A 26,319-nucleotide genomic window follows, 5' to 3' on the forward strand; every position below is an offset into this window, starting at 1 on the left:
GCGCTCCCTCCCCCTCTGTTTCTCCTGCTGGCCAGACTGCTGCAGAGCTCCGAGAAGCATAGTGAGATATGGCGATGCATCATAATGCCTCAAAACATGTGTGCCTGCCTCTGTGCGTATAAATGTATATCTCGCTCACTGGGTGACTTCTTTCTACATTTTGCTAAACCTGACCGAGTGCTTCTTTACTTTTAAATGCTTGTTTTTTCATCCTGCAACGGTTCGTGAGAGATTTGCGACCTCCCTTGTGAAAACCACTCAGACTAAACCACAAAGGACTCGGTTTAAAAGACAACGAGATGTTAAGCTGCACTGGATGTCATGTTTGTACCGCCCTCACACTGGGCTTTAAACATCCACTTAAAGGGAAGCCCCATGGAGGCAGCCTTTCTGTGGGTGAGAGCGGGGAGAGGATGGTGTTGCCCTCCAGCCAAGCTGCCTCCCCCGTCTCTGCATCTCTTGGACATCTGCTCAGAGCTTTGTCCTTAGCTTGTCACTTAGTTCTTGTTGCACTTAGTTCCTAGTCCAAGTGCGTTACAGTTTCCATGTCCTACGAGCCTCAGTCATAAACGGGCTCCAAAGCAGGAGACACTCTGTGCTGCTCACCCCTTCTGTTGTATTCTAGTCTCGTGCTGCACCGCCCAGCCACATCAAAGAGACGCTAACCAGTTTTTCCTCCACCTCCCCCTGACCTATTTCAAAGTCCCCTCTGTCCACCAATCTTTCGAAGAGTGGCGGCATGGCCGGGAACTTCTCTTCCATCATGTCCGCCCAGCTCGTGGTGGCTCACGGTTGATGGCTGTCACCTGTTACCGCGGTTACGGACAGGCACCGGTCCGGGCTGTTCGCGACCGCCACTCTCAGCTGCTTTTCTAGGATATTTTTTCTGGCATGGAAGAACAGGGCAGACATGCTTAAGGGTTCGCTAGTGATGTTTGTGCATGTTTAGCGCCCATGCATATTGTGCACATAGGGTGAGGGTCCCTGCCCAAAATGGAGGTCCCGCATGACGAGGGGCACGAGCGGGATACAGCCTCTTTGGCCTTAGGTTCCGACCCTATGGTGGGGATGGGTGCCACAGCCATAGTGAGATGGGAACTAATTCGTTGTGACTTATTAACTGTCCGTCGCTAAAGCTAGTCGCAGGGTTAAAACTGGGCTAACAGCTAGGCTAAAAAAAATAAAAAATTGCTCGTCTTAGCACGTAAGCTTGAAAGTAAAACCCTAAAGGTGCCAAGCTAATGCTTCCTCTAAGGAAAGCTAGCTCGCCTTGATGCATTAGCTTGAGTTACACTTGTAACCACTCGATTATTTAAAAACTGAGCGTTGTGAACAGCTCGCCTTGACATGGTCACCGCTCACAAATGTAACAAAGATACTTTTCATGAAGCACCAACTTACTCAACACGGTTCAAGCTATGAATGCACGATATTGAATTTTTGGCCGATATGTTAAAACTTATTTGGCCGATAACCGATACCGATATTTTTAATATACTTTCTTTTGTCTGAACATAGCCGTCTTATTTAGGCCTATTTGCTACAAAAATTGCGTAACTGCTGTAAGAGCTGGTGACATATATTCAGTAACAGCCATATGATATGCAGAGCACTTTAACTTATATTAAATGAAAATTGTTAAATATTATTTGTTAGCATTAGTCACCTGCGATGCTGTCGCACTTGTGGAGGCTTGTTCCAGGTTCCTAGCTACAGTGTGGGATCCTCTGCACTCTTGTGCATGAAGGACAGCCTTTTAAGTTCAAAGTTTATGTCTATCCATTGTGCCGTAACACTAATCATGCTAACAGGGCTAACACAATGTCCAAATGTCTGTGGTAAAACTCACCCAACAAGTCATGCTATCGGCTATTAGCTTCTCAATGACATCGGAAATGATGGCTTGTAACTCGGGTAAGGCTACATCAGAAAAATATATCCGTCTGGGGACGATGTAGTGAGGCGCAACGTAGTCCATAAATCTTTGGAATCCGACATCTTCAACAACAACAAAAACCTTCCACACCGTCGCCATTTAGACTTCTTCCTCTCCGCCGTGATCAGATCAGATAGCGCACATGACGTCATCACGTTGTGCTGGCACTGCAGGCATCCTTGTCACTGGGTTGTCATACAAAAACAGCGCCTTTTATATCGGTGAGTTTTTTAAATGGAATTGCCGATGTCCGATATTGAACTTTAACGCCAATATCGACCGATACCATGCCAATCATACCGTGCATCTCTAGTTCAAGCAAGCTGACACCAGGAACTGCGTTCGGCGATGTACTCCTTTACCGGACACCTGGGAACTGTTTATAAGCTAACCTAGCTAGACTGACTGTGCTGAGGGAGCTTGTAGTTTCTCATGGGAAGAAAGCCTGTTAACTGTGGTATTATGATGGGGGCAGAGCCCTGAGCACAGCTCAACCAGTCTGTCTCCGACAGACGTAATGTCGTTGGAGCTTCCGTAGTTGGTCACGCTGGAGCATTTACCTTAGTGAAACATCAAACAAAGTTAGAAAAAAATGTTTTTTTTATGTTTTCAACCATCAGTATTTCACCTCCTATTTTTTTTAAAATTGTTCTAGAAATGAGGTTTTACAAAGTTTGCTTTGCCAATTACAAAAAATCTCTGATGTGTGCAACTGTTTATCCATGCAAAGATAGTTTGCCCAAGATTTGAGCTTTGACTCTTGGGGTTTTTCATGCTAAATAAGTAGAGTGGAGAGAAATGGCTTTTACTTGTACTCAATAAACCAAAAGAAAACACAAAGTGCTTTTAACAGTGCAATTGTCAGTGTTTGCCATTACAAAAATGGGTAAAACTCAGTCAGTTTGACGGATATTAAGCTAAAATTTGATGTGGTAGTAGCGGAGTCATTCACAACATACGCTTCCATGAGATTGTCATTATTTTCAAGGTATGACCAATATGGCTACAACTTAACTTCTCACCATAAGTGAGTCTGCATTATTAATTCCTTCAAGAAATACTAGACCTTTAATTGTTGTACCATTTAACCACTAAGTGATCTGTTGTATGTATGTGTTGGAGTAACTGAGAATTAATAGTTTTTTTTATGTATTTTTTAAAATAATTTGACAAACTTAACTTTGCCTGTTCAGCTGCTCAGTGCTGTGCAAAAGACACTCCCATTTCAAATTTTATGAGCTGTGTGGATGTTCCTTTTTATTTTTTTTCTATTTTTATTAATAATGAAATAGCTTTTCTTTTTCTTTTTTTTTAGAAAACAGTATAAAATACAGTATTGCACATAATGTCAATTGCACTTCTTCAGGGGTACAGATAAACATCTACTTCTCGCTCGATGCTACAGTAGAACCACAGAAAGAAATCAACCTGGCGTGTACAAAAAGGTGAACAAACGAGTTACAAGTAATCGACAGAATGCAGCGTGTTTAAGATCGAACCAGAGATGATGCGTATTTTTTTGTTTTCATTGTATTTTGTCAGATATTCCCTTGATACAAAGTTGGCACCTTTCCTTTTTTCGGGCAGTGCTTTTTGGCTTTAAAAGTGACTTCTGTTTGCTGTTCTAGGGGGAATTTACTTTTAGCTGTTGCCTTCCATTGCATCTAACAGTATTAGCCCTATTTAATGCTATACAATATATATTATATGCAATAAATGCTCATAATGTTTTGACTGTATAGTCTTTGAACCCTGTATGGATTTACTACATGAGCTTTTACTTAAATTGATTATATGAGACAAGCTGGAGCCTACAGGAAAACCAAACTTTTGTGGTTCTCTTGAAAAGTTTTTTTTTTTTTGTGGAAAAGCTAAAAAGTCTGCAAAAATTCAAGGGTTGTAAAATGCATGCAAGGCTATGTGCCTGCCACCCTGCACTGTAGAGGCCCTGCTTGAGATCAGAGCTGGCACATTCAGTCTTTTAGGCTTGGTTTGACTGGCTGATGCAGGATGCTGCAGCATTAACGATCACAGCGGTTCCTCCGTCACTTCTTTGTTTTTTTGTTTATGTCTGTCTCTGTACTTTATGTGGCTCTAGTATGCATCTTAAACAATTGGGATTTTATGACCATGTGAGCTGTGATACATGATGCATGAAGAATAAATCCCATATCTCTTTTGCACTTCTCCCTTCGACCGAAATATATTTCTAATGAACTTAAAGTGGATTTCTACACATAGATATATATTCTTATAGAAAAAAAAAGTACAGCGTTGAAATTTTCATAAATAATTAAGAAAATAAGTGTTATTTATTCATTCTTCTCTTCAAATTCAGATGTTATAAGGAGACATTTCATCAGTGGAAAGAAGAAATATCATCAAATTCACTCCCAAAAAAATCATCTCAGACATGTTGTCCTTTCTTTTCTTTAGCTCAATATAAAAGTCTTCAATCTGTCATGGATCCGTGTAAGTTAATACCCAAAATAGTTTTTTCTTCTGATTCTGGAGAAATCCTGAACAGTGTTAATTGTGCTTTACAGTACAGTGATATGCTGTTTATGGAGGCGTTGGAGTTTTAGTATCGAACTCCCAACCTCTCCTGGCGGCTAAGAAAAAGAAGAAGGTCCCAGCTGATGAATAGAAATACAGTAGATCCTGAACCATCATCGCAGAGCAGGGCCGTGTCAACGTCGGCTATAAAAAATAAATATGTAGAGACAGCAGGAGTTGAATTTGTCTCCTTGCCTTGCTGAACTTCACGTTTCCCTGTTATTTTCACGCCTTATTTGGAGAAATTAGTTGAAAACGGGACTAATTCCATACTGGTTTGGCATGATTTATCCATGCAGTTCACATTCTTTATACACCTCTGAGTATCCAGATGTTTAGCTCTCCTTAAAACTGGATACCAGCTTTACAAAATCCAGAAGATGCGAAGAAACAAAAGCGAAAACGATGAAGAACCAGGTGGTTTCTTAAATCCTGTGCGTTCGTTGCAGGGTTTGAGGATGGTCCTGTCGTTCTCACAGGAACCAAAGTTTCCAGCGAGCGTGCTTCTTGGACTCAGCTTTGGACTTTCGTTTTGGGGTGGAGGTGAAGGCCTCCTGGGGGTAAGGCAGGGGCGGGAAGTGCGTATCCTCTGTCGGGCAAAGCCTCTTCATTAGCGGTTGTAGCTTGTCCTCCTGCAGCTTGAAGTCCAGTTCCACGCTGCACAAAAGAAACAAACAGTAAGTGTCTGCACCAGCTTACATTTACCGTATCCAGTTATAATCGAGGCTTATGAACGTCCTTAAAGGTGATGATGTTGGAGAGCCCCTTAGTTTAAAGACTGTCCTGCAACTTTCTATGTGAAGCTGTGGATGCCTTCATATCAAAATAAAAACACTTAATCAGCGACTAATATTGAGTGTTCTTTCAAAATAAAGCAAAAATTTGAAACAGTTCTGTGAACGGCTATTTAAATAAATCTTTACCTTGCGATCACGGTCTCATTATGTAATTAGTCATATAATATTTTAAGGTTTTTTTGGATGTGCACATTGTGGCTGTAGAACTTCCTGCAGAGATATCAATTTTTCTGATGGAATAACCGTGGAATGGGGATTTATAACCATTGTAGAGGTTTATAAATTTGTGTTTGCATGAATCTCTATGAATAGAATAGATTAGACCTTTTTTGTCATTGCACCTAAATACAACTAAATTTGCGTTTGCTTCCCAGAGCAAAAGTAAAAACAGTATAATACAAACAAAAAAATAAATAAATATAAACTGTATAAAAGGTAATAGTTACAGATTTTAAACACTACAAATGTGCAACACAAGCAGATTGATATTATACACAAGTTATCCCTTATTGCACTTATTCGGTTCTTATTACAGCTTTTGTTAAGTTCAGTAACAGCTGATGAGTAAAAACTATTTAAACCTGTTTGCTCTTGTCTTGATTGATCTGGACCTTTTCCCTGATGATAACCGTTCAAACAGATTATGTCCGAGGTGAGACGTGTCCTTTAAAGCTTTTGTGGGCTTTTTCTATGCAGCGGAAACTGTGTAGATCTTCTTGTGAGAGAAGAGGGTAGCCCACAATCTTCTGGGCTGTGTTGATAACTCTGGACCACTTTCCCCTGAGCTACTGTGCAGCTAAGATACTACACAGTGATGCAGTATGTGAAGATGCTGTCTATGGAGCATCAGTAGAAAGACACCAGCAGTCTCTGGGTGATGTTGTTCCTCCTGAGCACTCTCAGGAAGTACAGAATCTGCTGGGCCTTTTTCAGCAACTCAGAGGTGTTCACGCTCCAGTTCAGATTCCCCTCAATAAGGACTCCCAGGAAACGGTAGTCAGCTACTCTCTGCACACCGTCTCCACTTATAATCAGGGGTGGGACTGCCATTTTCTATTTCCTGAAGTCGATGATCAGCACCTTAGCCTTTGAGGTGTTGAGCAGCAAATTGTTCCCTCTGCACCAACCAGTCAGTTGTTCCCCTCGTCCCTGTGGGCTGACTCATCCTCCCCATTGATGAGCCCCACCTCTGTGGTATCATCTGCAAATTTGACTATGGTGTTTCTGTGGTGAACAGGTGTGTAGTCGTGTGTAGAGGGCATAGAGCAGGGGGCTCAGCACACAGCCCTGGGGGGCTCCGGTGCTGATGCTGACGACCATGGCTGTGTGACGGCCCATTCGAACCCTCTGACTGCAGTTGGACAGGAAACTTATTTACCCATGTGCAAGTGGAGGGTGGAAATCCTAGTTTGAAGGTTTGGAGTTTCTTAAGTTGTCAGCAGTGTTGTTTTCGTTAACGATGACGATGACGAAAACTTTTCGTCGACGCCCCCTTTTTTCATGACAATAATGAGACGGTAACGAAATAAACATTGCTCTTTAATGACTAAAACATGACGAAATGTGTGTGAGTTTTCGTTGACGAGATGAGACTGTACGAAAATGTTTGTCGGTGGTCCGTCAATAATTTAGAATGCACAATATTTCTGCCCATTGGTCACACCCACTGCTACCCAACCGCGCTGATGCACCGCGCGCTCACCTTTGACTTCATTTCAAACTGGACCATGGCAGATGCTGCACGTTTTACGAAGGGGCTCGGTGGACGCAAACCCAGAAAGGATTTATGGATTTATTTTGTATTTAACCCAACTGAAAGAAGAACCGAATGTATCGTCGAGGGAGACGGAGGTAAATGTGGATTTAAACTTGGTGGAAAAAACACGACAAATCTTAAGCGGCACCTGAAGGCTCACCACCACCCTGATATTTTTTCCAAGGTAAGTTAGTTACAACTACTATTTTTGTAATGTACATACATGCAATGTTACTTGACAAACCAAACGGGTTGTGACACATTTCACAACTCCAGTTTCGTGTAAACTTAATGTTTTTTTAATTTTATTTTTATAAATCCTGTCCTTGCTTGCGCACGTGGATGCTAACTTCGTGCTATTAGCTTGTTTGTTGTGCTAATCTAACGTCGGCTACTGTTACGTGTAAAACATGCAGGGATGTATGGCTGATAGGTTGTGTTTGACTGAATATCAAACCTGTTGCTGTTACCCCATGTGTCTGTCGGGTCTGCATCCTTTAAACCAAAAACCCATTTTAGCTAAACGCTACTTGCATTACATTTTAAAATGAGACAACCAACATTTGTCTGATAAATGTTTACAGTAAAAAGTGTTAGGGGGCCAAAAAATACTTCATTTTAAATAAATAAATTGAATCAAAACATTTGCAAAAGAGAAAAGATACATTTTCTTAGATTGAGTGTTTATTGGTAGAAGAAAAATGGACAAAGTAATGTAAAAAATACCCCCCCAAAAAAGCTGTTTTCAATCTAATGAAAAGAAAAATAGTATTAAAAATACTGGTTATGTTAGTGTCATTCTGGATTGAAAATCTAATGCCAATTAGCAAAAAATAGGTAAAGCTGACATTTAGCTGTATTCAAATTTCAAAAGCATCTGCCTGTGTTAAATGTTTGGTACTTCAGACTAAAAGCTACAAGGGCACCTCAGTGTTGTTTTTCTGCTCTGAACCCTGAGCAGAAAAACATTAACACTGCACTAAAGTATTTTTTCATTTATCACAAGTCATATCATCATCGCAATATGATGCACTGTTCTTGCACATCACAGGATTTCCTAATATCAGACAGCCCTAGTGCACTTTTAATAATCTAACTCAACTGTACAGATACATTAGAAATTTGGCCATTGCACAATATAGAAAGATCAGATGACTTACGTAAGGAGGACAGGGTGGATGCTATTCATCTGGTTATTAACGTATCAGAAAGATTTTTTTGTTTGCTTGTTTGACAGCTAAAGTCATTCTGTTTTCTTAACATGGTATTTAGTAAGATATGTTGACACAAATCATTATGCACAATATATGTACATATAGACATATAAATAATTTTTTAAAGATATACATACATTTGATTATTTTATATTCACTTATAGATTCTTTACAAGAGGTGTACATTGTATATACAGAAAGAATAATTATCTTCTCGCCTTGCTTTTTTCTCATCCAGATCCCAGAGAACTCCTAAAGAGAAACCTGGTGGTCCAAAGAACGACAGGTCACAGTCATCTATACCAGCAGCCTTTGCCGCAGGATCTAAATATAAAACAGATTCTCAGGAACAACATGCCAAAGAACAGGCGATTGCTCTTTGGATTGGACGAACGGGTCTACCTGCTTGCACAGTTGAGGACATTTTGAGAAATAAAGCCACAAAGTGAGAATGTTTTTGTTTTGGGCATTTTTGGAGTACCAGTATTTGATTCCACTATTAAAACAAATTACTCAAATTAATTTGTAAAGACTAATATGTTTTCTATTTATTTTAAAGACTAAAACTAGACTTAAAATTTTAAAGTTTTTGTCGACTAAAGCTGGACTAAAACCATTAAATATAGAAATGACTAAAACTGACTAAAACTAAGAAGTATTTTTGTCTAAAAGACTAAGACTAAAACTAAAATCAAAATGGCAGTCAAAAACAACACTGGTTGTCAGTAATCCACTTTGCTCTGGTCCTGCTTGAGCTCGCAGTTAGCTTTGTCAACATGATCAGAGCTAAACTCTTTCTCTAAACAGCTCATTCAAAGTGCTTTCTGTAACCTTTAAGATATTAACTGTTCATAATGTTTTCACAAAACCCCTTTTGAAAACATTTTAAATATCACTTTAATTCAAGCACATTGTCAGTCTACACATCACAGCAATGCTAATGATACTCTAAAAATGACTTGTAGTAAAAATATTCAGCAGAATTCACAATATATTTTTTTGAACATGGGTTATAATTGTAACCCGTTTTTAATAACCCTCAGATTCTCTTTTATTTCAACACAAGCGTTTTCGCTCCGTTTGATTTCTTTTTTCATAAACAACAAAACCAGAATTGTCTCTCCTCCATGTTTTGTTTTAATTCTAACATGTTTTGACTGCCTTGTCAGCCTTACAACCATTTAAAGCATTTTCAGTGTGGCCTTTTCTCACTTGACCTCTGCATTGGCATCTGTCACAGCACTGCTCAGCCTGCCCAAGTTGACCTACATCCTCGTTTGTTTGATCCTTTACTTCTCTATAAACCAACCAGAATTTTTTTTTGATTGCTGCTGCTGCCACTGCTGCCGTTTCTTTTGCTATTTCTGTTTTAAATTCAGTTTCACTGAGCAAGAAGGAATTCCATTACTTTTTCCCCTCTGTGTGAAAAGCTGCTTGTGACTCGAGAGGGGTGGGGGAGTTGTCAAGATGATAATTTGCCCTGCTGAGACACACTTCAGACATCGGAGCATTAAGTTGAGCCTTTTAGGATGTTGCGGTCCGTGCATATTAACAAAAAATTAAGGAAAATGTAACAGAAAAAAGAAGAATTGTTTGATTTGAGAGATTTTAGCCGCACACAGAGCTTTGTCCTTCTTGGCTTTCTCTGCGTCACGTTTCCCCAAAGCCCAAGAGGATTTATCTGGACCAGCCGTCATTGTAATCCGACGCCCGCGCACATCTGACGACTAGGTTCTGCTAAGTGAAACTCAGATTATACAGCCACAGATGTGGTAAGTGTAGAGAGTTTAATCTGCCAAAGCTATCTCCAGTCACTACCTGAGTCAGGCTGCTGTGGAGTGTGACAGACTGACTCACGTAGCAGCTGCAGGCTCGCCTGCTCTGGTTTTTAAATGCAGCGTGTCCATAATGATGTCCAAATACAGGTTTTATAATTAACATTGATGCTTTTAGTATTGATTAGAGCCAAACTGACATAAATGTGGGTGTCTGACAATGACTTGAATGTCGAGTCCCCAAAGAGACACTCAGCACTTTGCTTTGTTTGACTCAGGTCTTTGCACAGCGCCAAGAACACAACGGTTCTAATCAATGAATCACTAGCTGTTAATTACTCTGCTGTAAATCCACACTGGTTATCTGTTTGTTTGTTTTTTTCTCATGATTTTTCCTCAATCTATTTTATGCATTTTTCAATAAACCTTGTTCTAGGTCTTCATAAATGCTGGAAATATTACATAAAAATAATGATGCTAAATTTGAATTCCTGTATTAAATTAATTTATCTTATTTTAAGGCAAGTTTATTTCATTTTATGTAACAATTTGTTACAAATTGGAAATGGGAAATACGAATAAATGAGTGAATGAGTTGATGCGTAAACTAAACTGAGTGTCACCTAAGCTCGTAGGATTGTATGAGTCGTGTTTTCAAATCTTTCTTTTCTCAAAACTGGTCATCAACTAATCAATCAACTAAATTATTTGTGAAATATTACATACAATTATTGGACCACAAAACGTGGGTTCTTGCAGTGTTAAACGCACCACAAAAAAATCTGTCATTGACTGTCAAAAATGAGCTGCAACTGAAAAAGCAATGGGATCAACTTTCATCCTTTTAAATCTTTTCAGTAAAACCCTCAGCTAATGCTGTGTAAAGACACAAAGAAACAGATCTCATTACCATTTTTAAGCCATATTTAGGAAGTAAAGTCATTAATGTAGTGCCATTTTATGACGGATATGCTTTTCTCTCTGTTACACAAATTAAACGTCTATAAACTCGACTAACAGGAATGAATCTGCAAGCTTTAGGAAGTTGCAGTTTGTTGTTCCTGCACATCTACCACAGCAAGCTTGTCGCAACACACACACACACCTATACAAGTTAATAAAAACATGCTCAACACAGCTTTCTATTTTAACCCAGTGGTGTTCAGTTTTGGTCCTCGAGGGCCACCATCCTGCATGTTTTATTTGTTTCTCCGCTCCATTCAGAATTACCCCTTTAGTATTTCCAAGTTCTGCCGATTGTTAGTCACGCATTGATTCAAGGGAGGCATGTTGGAGCAAAAAAAAAAAGTCTTAAACGTGCCAGCTAATGTATCAAATTTTAAACCCACTGCTCTAACCCGAAATGCACAAAGAGGAGTAAAGAATCAGGGATGCACGATATTGGACTTTTGCCCGCTATCCGATATGCCAATATTTTAAAACTTATTTGGCCGATACCAAAACCGATACATTTTTTTTCTAGACCTACTTATAAAATCTACACAGCTTTCTCTGTTGCGGAATTAAAATACATTATTCTGTATGGTCTTTGTCAATTTGGCCTGCTACCAAATGCAGATGCCAAAAAGGGGACTGAAAATGATGTAACACTTCAACTTGGATTATGTTTAATGTCAAATTTGTCAAACTTCCTCTCCCGCCTTGATCAGATCAGATAGGCGTGCGTGATGTCATAACGTTGTGCTGGCATCCTTGTCACTGGGTTGTCATACAAAAACAGCACCTTATTTCTGTGAGTTATTTTGATGGAATGGCCAATGTCCGATATTTACCTTTAACGCTAATATCGGGCGATAACGATACCATGCAGATAATATCGTGCATCCCTATAATTAGTGGTTCAGACAAAATGAGTTGCTAACAGTCTATGCTTCAGCTATTGTTGCATGTCTCTACAATGCAACTTTGCTCAGTCAAATTAAATAAACTCCGTTAAACATCGACACTGACAACTTAGATCAAATGCAGAGCCTGTTTTCAACAGCTTAGTTTCTGTTGTTATTTGAGTCACGTACAACTTTTATAGTACTTCTATAAAAAAATGTGTCTTTAGCTTTCATAAAACGCTACATGAATTTAAAAAATAATTTGGTTTGTCAGGCTGTAACCAGGAATCTGAGGAATTATTGTTAAAAAGATTTAGCAAAGAAATCCAATTAGAGATGGACGGCAACTAGAATTTCCACTAAATATGCGATTTCCAATACCGCTATGGATATTTGACTTTTTCTTGTTGTTTTTTCCAATTACCAAATGGGTTTTTGCAGAAATATTTAGCTTCAAATGGAATATGTGGCTCAGAAAATGGGCTGGCAGCACCCGTTATTAAATCTGAAGCAAAGCAAGGTTTTTGCATTCTTTTAAATCTGTCTCAATCATCTGGATATTTCTGCCAGAAAGGAATTTGTTTTGCTTGGATGGATGGGTAAACACGCCGAAGTTTCTTTGTAAGACAACAAATCTTGGCACCTTTCTGTTCTGGAATATTCAGATATGAGAAGAGACTCATCAAGTATCGCCTTAGAAACAAGACCCTAACGAACCCCTATTGTGAGGATTGATAGGTCAATCTGCATATGTATCTAGCTTACCTCATCTTTATAACTTGAGCCCCACACTCTGTTCTTTGAAATGAAAAAGCGCCTCGGATGAGAAGCGAAACGTCTTCTGTTACAAATAAGATCCAGTTATTTTTGTCTTGAACTTTTTTGAATAAATCATCTTAGAAAGGCAACTCCTGCTATTTATCACTCTGGTTTGGGTTAGGAAGCCTTTCCTAAACATCGATAACTTCATTATTCTGTAATGAGGCACTATGTTAAACATTTACCAGTGTTGCCAGTTTTTCCATGTGTAGACAGCCCAGAAAGTTTCCCTTTAGTGCAGACCTTGTAATGCTTAAAGAAACTGTAGAGATGGGTTCTTTGGGATGATTGCTGGGGAACCCCTTTTTCCTAAAATAAGACATCAGCATGATTTATTGTTGGAAACTTGCAACCACGTTGTATCAAGAGTGACACGACGGTCTTGTTTTGACTCGGAGGGTTTAGTCATTTTGCTGTGGTTATAGCTGACCTCAAAGTCCTATTCATACAAATAAAGTTGCAAGATAAGCTCATTTTTGACGCCCACTCAGAAGTCCTTGTATTGAAATATTTCACACTTGCCAGGATCTCCTCATGAAAGTGCTGTTATACCACATTTTGCCGAAAGCATAAAATTAAAGGTTTTTGGCATTTACCTTTGTTGGATCGGAACGGATTGAAGAAAGCACTTTGGACCTTTATTCTTTAACCTCTTTGGTTCTTTTCTGGTAATATGTCTGCTCTGTACAAACGGTACATTCAAGAAGCAAAATTTGCTCGTAATTATTCTCATTGTTTGCCTTTTATACTATTTCAGACATGTCTGTGTCTTTATTTCTTTCTTCCTCTTGTGGTTACATGTTGTCACCTTTCTTATCTTTCCAAGTTGTGAATGTGCTCTTCTTAACGGTCCACGCTGCCACTTCATGCTATTTGTCCTGCCGAGAATCACTCTTGTAACTATGGTAACCAGCTCGTCTCTGTGTTCGAAAGCGTTATTATTCTTTTAAAAAAAGGGGATATCCTCCCCCGGCATTGAACCATCTTGGTCGGTAGAATTCATATTTTATATGTAACTGCATTTACAGCCTTTAGCAAATTGATTTTTTTTTTTTTATAGCTTTGCTCATCGGATTGGATTTTTTATTCATCTAAAACCCCCGTTCCTTTGTTGATTTTTCTTTTTGTTCAGCATTGCGTTATTTAAAGAATGTTTTCTGTTAGCTTAATGATCAATTGTTGTGCTCATGGTCTTAGTCAAACACAAGATGTGCAAGCCAGTATCTAAAGTATACTCATGGGAACTCACTGTAGTTTTCTGAACATCGTTGCACTGCAGTGGGGACCTCCCGAATCGGCTTCCTTAATTACAACCACTTAAATCTCTTTGTTTGATCAGCAGATTAACCCGTATAAATGCAGTGTGAGGAAAATTGGATTACAGTGATGTGTCAGAACATATTAGTAGAATTCTTTTGAAATCCCAAGCTCTTCTTGCAAATTGCATTTTGTCGTTTCTCATCTTTAACTTTCGTCTCTAATTTTCCACAGTTGCAGCAATAGCACCTTGTAAAAATGGGTTCTACTTGAATAATCTTGTCACCCCTCACTTTAATGTCACACTATGTGTTAAAGGTAGCTCTCACTGTTGAAGACAAGATGGCGACTCAAAAATGTAGACAGAGTAGTGGGCAAATTTACTGTTTCAGTCGTACTAAATTTAAGTGTTTGCAACCAAGGAACCAGCAAGGTATAAACTTGCTTTTTGCTCATCTAGGGTTTTTTTTTGGTAAGTAATGGGGGGATTTTTTGTATTGGGGGATACATGTGGGTATTGTAGTTTTTTTTTTTTTTTTTTTTTTTTTTTTTTTTTTTTTGGACCAGATTCGATAGACTGTGCCTATCTAAACTGTTTTTAAATAAATAAATACAGAATAACCAATCACGCTAGTGACTTTTTAAAAAAATAACTTAAATAGCTGTAGCAAGTTTCTCAAGCTGCTCGTTTTAGTAACACTTTTAGTCTCACCTGTTTTTTTTTAGACGTGCTGCTTGTTGTAATAATGTTGACATTTATTTTGGTCAGTTTTGAACAAAATCCTTTGAGATTTTCTGATCTTTTTAATCTCATTTAACGCCACGTCTGACTTCTCAGTTTCATCGCTGTGTAACTAAATCTCCTTAAAAGTTTTAGCCATTGACTGAATGCCAAGGATTGCATACAGTAGTCTGTGTTTAACTTTAATAGTTTTAGCCACACAGTTTAACTCCATTACATAGATGGTAAGGGATGAAAGATACAAGGAAATCCCAACCCTCACAGACAGCTATTCTTACACTGCATCTTTCTTCAACACTCTTATTTCCTAGCCTGTTTTCCTCCTCCAGAGAGGTTGTTTTCATGGAGATCTAAGTAATTAGATTGCCATTTAATCCCCCCTGCATCTATGAATACAACTGCTATATTTGATTCTGTGTCCAATCAACACCATTAACCATGTCAAGCGAGTCTCTTAAAGATGATCTCGGGTCAATTTGACAAATTTCAAACATCTCAGTGGGATATTTCTGCCCTTTATCAAGAGGAAACCTTGCCAGAAGCTGACATGGTTTGTCAAGAAATGAGACTCTTTTTGTAAAGACTTGCTGCTTTTCTGTTCTTCCTCCAACAGTGCAGCATTTCAATTGATTGTGGCAGGCTTGGGAAGGCAGTGTGCAGATTCTCAGTGTTGTTATTGTGCCTGCTTAAGAACATTTTTCATTTTGAGCACGCTATGTGTCTATAAAAACAAGGAAAGATCTGATGTGGTACATTTATATAACTTGTAGAGAAACTGGTGATAAAATTGTTGTGATGGGCACCTCACTAACATACAGACCCTTTCCAAAAAATTAGAATATCATGGAAAAGTAGTTTAGCTTCCATAATTCCATTCAAAAAGTTCATCTTTAATAGATGATAGATTCAGGGCCCACAATTTAAGCAATTTCAAGTGTTAATTTGTTTATTTGTACATAATTTGGGCTTCCAGCTCATGAAACCGATGAAAACAGGATTTCAAAAAATTAGAATACTGTGAAGACATCCCACACTACTTCTAAGTTGTTGCAGGAAAAAAAGGAAGAAATTGGAATAACAACAAATCAATCAAAATATAGTACTTTCAAAACGATATGTCAATCTTCAATGGGAATCCCTTTGCCTTAATCACTGCCTCGATGCAACGTGGCATTGAGGCTATCAGCCTGTGGCATTGACTGGGAGTTATGGAAGCCCATAATTCCTTGATACTTGCTGTCAGCTCTTCTTTGTTGTTGGGTCTGGTGCACCTCATTTTCCTCTTGAGAACACCCCATAGATTCTCAATGGGGTTTAGGTCCGGCAAGTTGGTTGGCCAGTCAAGCATTGTGGCATGGGCATCAAACCAGGTTTTGGTGCTTCTGGCGGCATGGGCAGGGGCCAGGTCCTGCTGGAAGATGAAATCTGCATCTCCATACAGATCCTCAGCAGAAGGAATCATGAAGTCCTCTAAAACATTCTGGTAGATGGTTGCAGTGACCTTGTATTTAAGAAAGCAGAGTTTACCAACACCTGCACCGGACATTGCACCCCAAATCATGACTGACTGTGGATATTTCACACTGGACCTCAAGCAGTATGGGTTCTGTTCCTCACCCTTCTTCCTCCAAACCCTTGGACCTTGATTTTTGAATGAAAGGCACACTTTACTTTCATGGGAAAAGAGGACTGAGAAACCCGACAGTTGTAGCCCATCTCCTGGATGCGGTGATTTTTGAAGTTGTGACTCCCGCCTCATTCCACTCTTTCTGGATCTCTGCCAGATTCTGGAATCTTCTCTGTTTGATAATCTGCTGAAGCCCATTCTCTTTTGCTGGTGCTTCTTCTCCTGCCACATTTTGCCCTTCCACTAGACTTTCCATTGATATGCTTGGACACAGCACTCTGAGCAGCCAGCCTCCTTAGCTATGAACTTTTGTGGCTTACCCATCCTATGGAGGGTATCAATGATGGTCTTCTGGCCAGTTGTTATGTGTGCAGTCTTCCCCATATTGAACCGAACTGACAATTGAACCAAACTGAAGCAATTTAATGACAGCTGGGGAAACCTGTGCAGGTGCTCTGAGTTTAGTAGATGATTAGTGTGTCACATTCAGTTTAAAACATCCATGCCCTGCAAAATTTTGGCTGATTTCTCCACAGTATTCTAATTTTTTTGAAATACTGTTTTCGTGGGTTTCAAGCTGGAAGCCCAAATTATGTAAAAATAAACAAATAAATTGTTTAAATTGTTGGCCCTGAATCTATCATCTATTAAATATTAACTTTTTGAATGGAATTATGGAAGTTAAACAACGTTTCCATGATATTCTAATTTTTTGGAGTTGTATTCTTGCATGGTCAAATGAAAGCAGTCATGTCTTAGTTTGCACATTTTAAATCCTCGTTGATTTTTGGTATATCACTGAAAACTTTATCTCAGCACACCAGTTAACATTGCAGATGCACGGGTTTGTGCATATCAAGCAAGTTAACTATGGTGACTAAAACACTATCAACTGGGATTTTCAGGTGCAGAACTGAGGTTTAGCAGCTTATCAGTTATTGAGTGTAGTAGATTAAAAATGATTTAAATAGCCATCTCATCAGTAAGTCCATTTTCACTCATTCACACGTTAATCCTACGCTCCAACCATGTCCCTTTAATTAATGCTCTGTCTACGTGGCTCACATTATGAGCAATCATTCAGGTCGGCTAAGCTCAATCTCGCTGGCACTGAACTGCTGTTAAAGAGCCTTTAGTGTTGTCCTTCCTGCGGCTGTGTCGGAAAGCTGCAATGATTTATTTTTTTTGTATTTTTTTAAAAACACTTAGACATGACAAGCCTCCCTCAGCTGAAGAACCATATCAGAGAAGGCAGGGCGATGCTGTACTTATTGATTTTCAGGAGCCAATTGAAGTTTAGCCAGAGGCTTATCAGTTATTGAGAGCGGTAGATAAAATATAATTTAAGTGGCTCTCGAGAGGAGATATTCAGAATTCATTCTATGGCAGTGACCACTAAAACAGTTTTATTGATAGCCTCTTAGCCTCATATTTTTAAAGTCTCCTTTCTTTCTCATTTTCTTTCTCTCCTGTTCCTTTAGATTATTGACCGGAGCATGGTGTGTGTGCACGTATGCTCATAAAGGCAGTTTCCTACTACTCTCACATAAAGTAAACCCTTCAATAGTGTTTTTGTGAACTAAGGGAGGCTGAAGTGGAAACTTTGAGCTGATCTTGCACATTTGGGGTGATGACAATATGGTCTATGTGATGGCAGTAAGTTTTACACTTATTTAAAATAGATTACCCATACAACAAATACAAATGCATTTTCAACACAGCATTGCGCTACTGTACATAATCGAAGTTCATGCTCAATAATCCAGGTAAAAAAATCCAGCAAAGTTAAGTCAGGTCCTCTGGACAGTTTCATTTTTTTTGTTGTTGAGACGTTTCATCCTTCGTTCTAAGGACTTCATCACTCCTCATACTGTTCAAGTATTTTGGATGAAAGACGACATGTTTCAACATAAATTAAAAAAAACATCCAGAGTGCCTGTTGGAATGAGCTACAGCACATAATTTATCAGCACCAAATAAAATATTGAAGGCCTTGTAGGGTGTTCATTTAAAAAGCAATATCAAAACTTTAATGTATATCCAGATACCCAACATTTTTCAGACAGGTCATCTGGACAGTTTCTTTTTGTGCTGAAACGTTTCGCCTTCAATCCAGAAGGCTTCATCAATCAAGGAAACACACAACAAAACTGATTCTTCCTCCAACAGCTTACTCCAAAGTGGAACAAACCAGTTCTGCTTGTGATAAGATGGTCTCTTTGGTACACCCCCTTCTCCATTGCTGACCCTCTTCCTTGTTGACAGTCTTGTCAAACTGGTTGAAAACAACAAAGTCCATGCTGGATTCCATACCTAGAAGTCCATACCTGGATTATTGAGCATGGACTTTGTTATATATCCAGATAGATTTACTCTATAGTGTTTGTCTTTGTGTAGAAAACACATGATCATTTATCATAGTTTTCTAAAAATTGAGCTTTTCTGCTGTGTTTACAGAATGTACAGAATGTTCAAAAGAGAGAAAAGGACGTTTAAGAACTTGGGTTTTAGTGGTTCTCTCTGGACTGAAGATGCAGAACTTTTATAACATTTTGTTCATGCCCACCATCACTTTTTGCTCTAAAAAGAAAAACAAAAACATATTTTCCCAGTCTGAAAGTTCATCCTCAATAATCCAGGTAAAAAATCCAATAATGTTCAGTCAGGTCATCTGGATGTTTTTTTGTTGTTGTTGAGACGTTTCATCCTTCATCCAAAGGACTTCATCAGTCCGAGGAGCCACGACAAATTCAGTCCCACAAGCCGCACACTCACATAGTGGGTCAACCAGTTTGATGGTGATAAGGTGGTTTATGGGGTCTGCCCTCTCCCCCGTCGACTCCTGAGACAGCCATTGCCAAAATAGTTCAAAACATCAAAGTTCATGCTCAATAATTCTAAGGGACTGAGTTTGTTGTGGCTCCTCAGACTGATAAAGTCCTTTGTATGAAGGACGAAACACCTCAACAAAAAAAGAAACCCTCCATAGGACCTGACTTAACTTTGTTGGGGTTTTCCCTGCCTGTTTTGCATTATGCAAAATCCACCACCATTAAACTTTTGATTGTGTTCTGAAGTGGTTACTAAATCTGATAAAATTATAAACAATATTAAAAAAAAACAAGCTAAAGTAATTTGGTACGTCATCACCTTGGATGTTCTAGTAGACTAGAGCCTCCAGTCAGTGATTGAAATTATGTGATGGGATAATTGGAGAATCAGACAAATGCGTATATTTTTAGAGCAAGAGTTTGAAATAATGTCCCATACCTTAGTGTGCTAATATTCACATTTTACATGAAATCTAGCATTTTTTGCCTCTTCTTCTGCTTCAACCTTAATTCACTTGTTCTCTTTCCCTCAAGGAGAACAGACAGGACACATTTTGATCATTGTGTCTTTGAAGAGGCATGAGCACTTACCTGTAAATAATGCATGCACTGTTCCGGCATGTGTCACAGTTGGCCATGTCCTGTCCAGTTCGATAGGAGAGTCTGCAAGAAAGAAGAGAGTTGTGAATGAGTAATTACAAGACTTGTTAAGCTGCTGCCTCACACCTTCCTTTCTCATCTTATATGTCATCTCTCGTTAGCGAGACAAACGTAAATGAGGGTGATGAGGAGTCACGCTGCCCTTCTCAGTGCCCTGTGCCCTGCAGCTCGGACAGAGGGAGCACCGTGTCAGCCATTAGCTGAGGCTGGCTGTTTGGAGGTCAGATCGGGTAAAAGGGGACGCGCCGTGAGTTCTGGTCTGCATTTAAAGGACGAGTCGATCAAAACCCTCCATCAGAATTGTAAATTTCCATTAGCATTTTTTAATGACAAAAATAAAATGGAACAGAAGCCTCCTGCAATCAGCAAACTTTCATTTGATCTCATCCTTGTAACGCGTTTAGCCTAAACTGTCATTAATTAAACCAGCTAACTTTAAAACCACTTGAATATATATAAATATATATGGTATATGCAGTATCTTTGTTAAGCTTCTGTTAAGCTTTTATTTGTACCTTCTTTGTATGTGCAGCTCCCTCTGCTTCCCTCAGTTATTGACTTTTTTATTTTACTCATTTCAGAATAATCTCTTCATTGATTATTCATTTCTGTGCAGAACAGTGTTGGAAAGGATATGTATGAGTTATTACCTGTAAGATGAAAATCGTTTAAGTCCTCCTAGTTTATTTAATATTTTTTTAGGCAGCAGCTCCTTGGATTTATACAGTCTTAGTATCATTGTAAAAAAATGATCAGTAAATATCCATTTATCCCCTTCTGTAACCTAATATACATCCTACTTATCATATATTGTTCAGTCATTAGCTATCTTGTTAGTCAATAATTAAGTGTTGCAAATCGGCACTTTGGATACTTGCATTTATGAGCTGTTTTATTCTACTTATGCATTTTATCTGCTCCTATCAAGTAAGTGTGAATAAATCACTGATATTAGTACTGTACTTGCCGCCGTACACATCACACTGCCCTATAAGTCTCATCAGTCCAAAAGTGTCTAATAAAGTGGGAAAAAAACATAAATACGTCGCTTCTCCGTATAAGTCGCATCTATTATGCGTCACCGCTGACCACCTGGAAACGTGGCCCGGTGTTGTGCCAAAAATTGATTGGCTGCCAAATGGTGGCTGCGGGAGTGTGCACGGAAGGACTTGAACAAGAATTTAACAAGATAATCACCTAAAAACAGATATTTGTTTGCTCGACATTATAGTAAATGTGTGTCTCAGGTGAACTTTTCCTTAATAAATGCACTTTAATGGTCAAATCAGCTGCATTTCGCCTGGGCGGTGCAGCGAAATGCAGTTGATTTGACGTTTGCGCCAGGAATTCTGGAGTGAGATGAAGGTGGCTTGGTATGGCAAGCCAAGTGTCTCATTAATAGTCACTTTTACCTATTAATGAGACACTTGGCTTGCATATTGCTCAAGGGCCCTCTAGCGGCTGAAAATGGTAGTGTTTAATGATGAAGCCTTCCAGATCGAAGGCGAAACGTTTCAGCACAAAACAAAAAAACTGTCCAGATCACCTGACTGAAAATTGTTGGGTAGTGTTTAATATTTTCCATGTCAGAATGAAAGAAATCGTCAGAGCTCAGCCAAAAATATGGTTATAAATATGGGGGAAAAGAACATAATTAGTCGCTTCGATGTATAAGTCGCAAGGTGCGACTTATACGGCGAAAAATACGGTAGCCTTCCTGCTAACCACTGGTCCACTTTGCGGCCCTCATATGCACGTTATAACGGCAATCAACAGTTTCTTTTAAGAACCAATGGTGTCGCATGGGATAGTGTTGAAGTTGTCAAAATTATTTTTCTTTCTTTTATATGAACTGATCCTTTTTCCTGATTCAAGTCTTTTAAAACTCAAATGAACATAATAAAAACCATCAGATCATTCTTATCATTGAGGGTAATGTGTTTTCACTAATATATTCCGTCTTTCATCTTTGCAGAACCGCAGACATTTTTCATCTCCGTCACCACTGTGCTTGTCACGCTGCCCATCGTATGCGGCACCAATAAAAATTAAACACCTATCGTAAAATCCTCCTTTTTATCTACTACGCTGCGTCTTGATCTGCATGCTCTGACAGGTATTAGAGGAGCTCATATCGATGTTGTTATCTGGAGCTGCCGCAGACTCGGGTAATGGCGTCCAGAGGAGAAGTGCAGTGACACAGCAAGTGCGCTTGAAGTTTGCACCTTGGATTATTTATGCACAACATGTCATTAATTGGCTTTCTGTGGGAGACAGGTTCATAATTCAATACAATGCAAAAGGCCACATAACTTTCCTCCAGGTGAGCCAATCAATGAAAAGCCAACTGGTTGCACAGCCAATTGGATCAGATCCTCTGAACTACTTCTCTCTATTTTCTCTTTTTCTCACTTTTTTCCACCTCAGTCTCTTTGTCTCTCAATCTCTCATGCCTCCCCACTGCTCTTTCATACTGAGTTGATAAGAGAAAATAAGAGAGCGGGGCTCATTTTGGCGAGCCTCCCTGGGGATAGGGGAGCCAAAAGTGCCATTAACGGTATATTTATACACCCTTCACCCATTGTTCTAACAGGAGAGCTTTCCCAAAGGTCACTTTGTGGGTGGCAGTAGAGAAGCACAAAAACAAGTGCACGTACACAGTGCTAATATGCAGGTGAGCAACGAGTTCCCAAGAGTGAGATTAATTGGCTCTGCTCTGCCAACACTCTGACACACCAGTATCCAAACTTTGTCCCGTTGGATGCAACATATGCTGTTTTACATCTGTGCACACATTTGTTGTCTCCCCGCCCTCCCTCCGTCGCTGAGCAAAAAGTGTGAATTGGAAATACCCTTGATCTATCTATCAATAAACGTTGTGAGCATGATTACTTGAAAAACAAGTGAGGTTATGTCTTTATTTTGGTGTGTGGCTGCATCTAGGCATAAGAAACGTTCCAGAATTGCGCCTCTCGATGTGGCTGCATGTTGGAGTAGCTCTTTTACATTCATTCTGAGATTTTGCTTTTGAAAACTTTTATTACTCTGTTTTTTTTCTGGATGTAAATAGCTTTTTTCAGATTATTACTTCCTCTGGTATCAGATGCTGTGCTGCAGGAAGGATTTTTACTGGAACCATTTTTACTTTTGGACGTTTGTTATGATGCGTAACCATAAGAACAAGGTGGTTTTCTACAACTGGAAGCTGGTGATTAACATCTCAAAAGCTCAAATAATACCTCACCTACAGCCCCAACTCCCACATGAGTTGAGAAGGAGGTGCCGTGAATGCATTACTGTCTACCTAGAGGCAGTGTTTGAGTGCCTAACTGCAGAGATCTTGGAGGTAGGGGGAAACGCAACTCGTGACAGCAGGAGGACCGAGATCGTCCCCTGGCACCTGCAGTTAAGTCCGCGGCAACGATGGGCTTGGCAGGTTACTGGGAGAAATGGTGCTCGGGGAAGAGTTCTGCCTAGCATTCAGGCAGTCCTGCTGCCCAAGAGAGGACGGAGAGGTCTATTGGGTCTGGGTGGACAGATCAGCATCTGCAGCCAGTTTCTTCAGATCCACTGTGGGACGGACTGCTACAAGAGATCCTTCCTGCCCAAAGCCATCAGCACAACAACTTTAATCAAACCAGGATGATGAGCTACAACAACAATTAATTTCCCTTTGGGAGTAATAAAGTATTTTTGAATTGAATTGCACTAAATTGAAAGGTTCCTTTTGAAAATTAGGTTGTCGCATCAAAATCCAAGATGGCCACCATCCTATATATATGTAAATCGGCCACCACTATCATTTGAGGCACTATGCTTTCTAGTTTTTATATTTCTCCAAAGTATAGTTTCCTCAAATGATTTTTGGTCTGATGGGGTGACCAAAGATTAATCTATGCTGGTCAAGGCCACCATTAGCCACCCCCTGGCTCTGTTATTGCACCTGGTGGTCGCCAGGATCTGTCACTCTGCGCAACCTCGGACAACAAACCAAAGCAAACAACTTCAGTTATACACAGTTTAACACCTACCCATTTGAATACCTTGTACCAAAAACATTAAGCTTAACACACTTGTTTCAAAAACGACAAACATTCACTATTCAGATCAATGAGCAACGGGGGGCACTAGCACACGGCTTCACTCCAGAATTAAGTATTATTTTTAAGCGTTTGTATTTATGTAGTGTAATTAGGTATGCTCTATGAGGATTTTGTTCTTTGTAACGTTGGACTAGTTGCTCAGGAGTTGTTTGGATACGTAGGGTTTTCAAACACCAATAATTTTCCACATTGTCAATGTTAGATCACTTAAAGTTGAGCATAAATTGCCTAATACTTACAAAAAATATGTGGAATTAGTAAACGGTCTTTATTAAGTTGAATTTTCTAATAAATATGATACAAAGGGGGTGGTTTTAATCTCAAGAACTAAAAATTTAGCTCCGACCAAAAGATGTTCAGTTAAAACCAAAATGGAAATGAAAAGTCCAGCATTTTAGACAGTACGTAAATCTTTTTATATTTTGGACAAAATACAAAGCTTTTATCCGTGGCCACATGCTTCTCCTTGTGAAAGTCTTTTTAAAAACAAAGTAGGTGTTTTATTAGTGGGCAAAAAAAATAAAAATAAACACCATTATGTTGTTTCATTACACAACTAGCTGAAAAACAGTGAAAGGAGGAAACACTGTACTGTGATTGGAACATTTATACAATACTATTAAGTATGTGTTTGCTGCTGTATTAACGTTTTAAAATAATTCATACTAGAACCTGAAATAAAGATGAGAGAGAGCCACCACCACTCAAGGCCAGAAGATTCTGGCTCCAATAAAGTTATTTCTATCATTATTTAATTTCGCTGTAAGATTGGGTAATTCTAATAACTTTGCTTGTACTACTATTACGTATTACTATTATAATACTTATTATACTACTATATTACTATTATTAGTACTACTATATTACTTCTCTTGTTACTGCCATCACTAGATTTGAAGGTTTATAGAAACATCTTAGCGTCTGCCACGTAGCTGTTGATGGACAGCCATGATTGACGGTTTCACCTGCTGCACAACGCGCCTTTTGAGCTGCCTGGGTAGAATGGCAGGGCGACTTTTAAGCCTTTGTTAAAAAAATAAAATAAAAAAACTGTGAAATATAGAGTGTAAAGCTTTCAAGTAACGCATACACAAGGTAAAATAAAAAATCTTTGTTCTTATGATGTCTCGGTTGCATCTGATGAACACATTAAAAAGGTCCAACCTTGAAATCTTTGTGTTGAACAATAAAAGCAGCTGTGCATGTGATGTCATTACAGCCATTCACCTGCACCCTATTAGCATTTCTACATGAAACTGTAAATGCACTTAAAGAAGACAGATGTAGTGAGGTTTGAATGGATTACAGAGGGATTATGCAGCTCACTGACTCTAACTAAACACAAGTATTTATAATTAATGAACAAAAACATGTTTTTTTTCTTCATATATATTCACAGCTATTGCTTTAATTTTAATTTAATACACTTCTCTTTTTGTATCGCTGCTAGTCTAGCCACATCTGACTAACCAGATGTGCTTTGAAAACCATTCTAGATAGATCCCTTTGCTGCACGGCATGTCTGCTTACTTCTCACTGTGCTCCGACTGCTGTGGTATCTTATTCCTCCCTCAAGCCCAGCTGAAAACAGGAGTTTAACCCTAGTTGATAATAAGAATAGCTTTTAGACATTTATACATAAAGGTGAGTTACTAGCATGGTAGAGGTTTGAAATTTGGACGTTGTCAATTGTGAGATTATTTCATTTGTTCATTTTTGAACAACCACTGGTCAAATCAGGGCCACATTTTAATACAACGTTCTGCAAATTTATTTAACAAATCTGCCTTTTTTTTGCTACTACCATTTAGATAGCCTCTATTTAGTTAGGGTTTAACTATCTACAATCTTTTTATGTATTCTCAATGTTTATTTGACAAGAATTTTTATTTTCATTTTTCAGAGGCCATGGGTTTTTCACATTCCTCAAACATGCAGAATAGCATTTCTGTACGTTTGTGAGTTTGTGGCTGGATAAGGCAACTTTTAATTATTCTTGAGCCATTCTAAACTTTTAATATACTTCCCAGAACGATTCCTATATTTTAAATATCTTAATATGTATTCATTTGACAGTATTCTTGTAGCAGTAACACTGATACTGATCTGACTGTTGTGTTCTCTGCAGAATATATTCGGAATATTCTGCCTTTTCTAGTTTGACTTTATGATTAAAAGCCACAAGCAATAGATACTGGTAATATAATGTTGCTAATTATCCAAGAGCATTGGCCAGTAAGGATTGTGAAATGTCTGCAAGGAAATTGAAGAATATCCAGAGGGAGTCATCACATCATGGTATTATACTAAGAATATACTGCAGAGTGCAACCAGGTGAAATGCTTATAGAGTGATGTAGTGCGCTTTGGTCTTTCTTTGCCATATTTGGTCTCACTTAG

At 38.9% G+C, this 26,319-nt stretch overlaps 2 protein-coding genes across 2 annotated transcripts in view; one reads left to right on the forward strand and one right to left on the reverse strand.

Annotated features, from left to right (window-relative positions):
- The window catches only part of dock1 (dedicator of cytokinesis 1), a gene marked incomplete in the record, with an annotated part of 276,885 nt that overhangs the window by 112,985 nt on the left and 137,581 nt on the right, over positions 1–26,319 (forward strand).
- Positions 4,923–26,319, reverse strand: part of LOC119424040 (inhibitory synaptic factor 2A) — a 39,608-nt gene continuing 18,211 nt past the window's right edge. Inside the window, exons 3-4 of the mRNA XM_037691496.1 lie at positions 19,749–19,820; positions 4,923–5,149 (exon numbers count right to left, since the gene is read on the reverse strand). Coding sequence (XP_037547424.1) covers positions 4,966–5,149; positions 19,749–19,820 — 256 coding nt within the window. The 3' untranslated portion in view covers positions 4,923–4,965. The remainder of the gene's footprint in view (positions 5,150–19,748; positions 19,821–26,319) is intronic.

This window comes from Nematolebias whitei, chromosome 17, assembly GCF_014905685.2.
Source record: "Nematolebias whitei isolate Nwh7 chromosome 17, NemWhi1, whole genome shotgun sequence".
NCBI classification, from domain to species: Eukaryota; Metazoa; Chordata; class Actinopteri; order Cyprinodontiformes; family Rivulidae; genus Nematolebias; species Nematolebias whitei.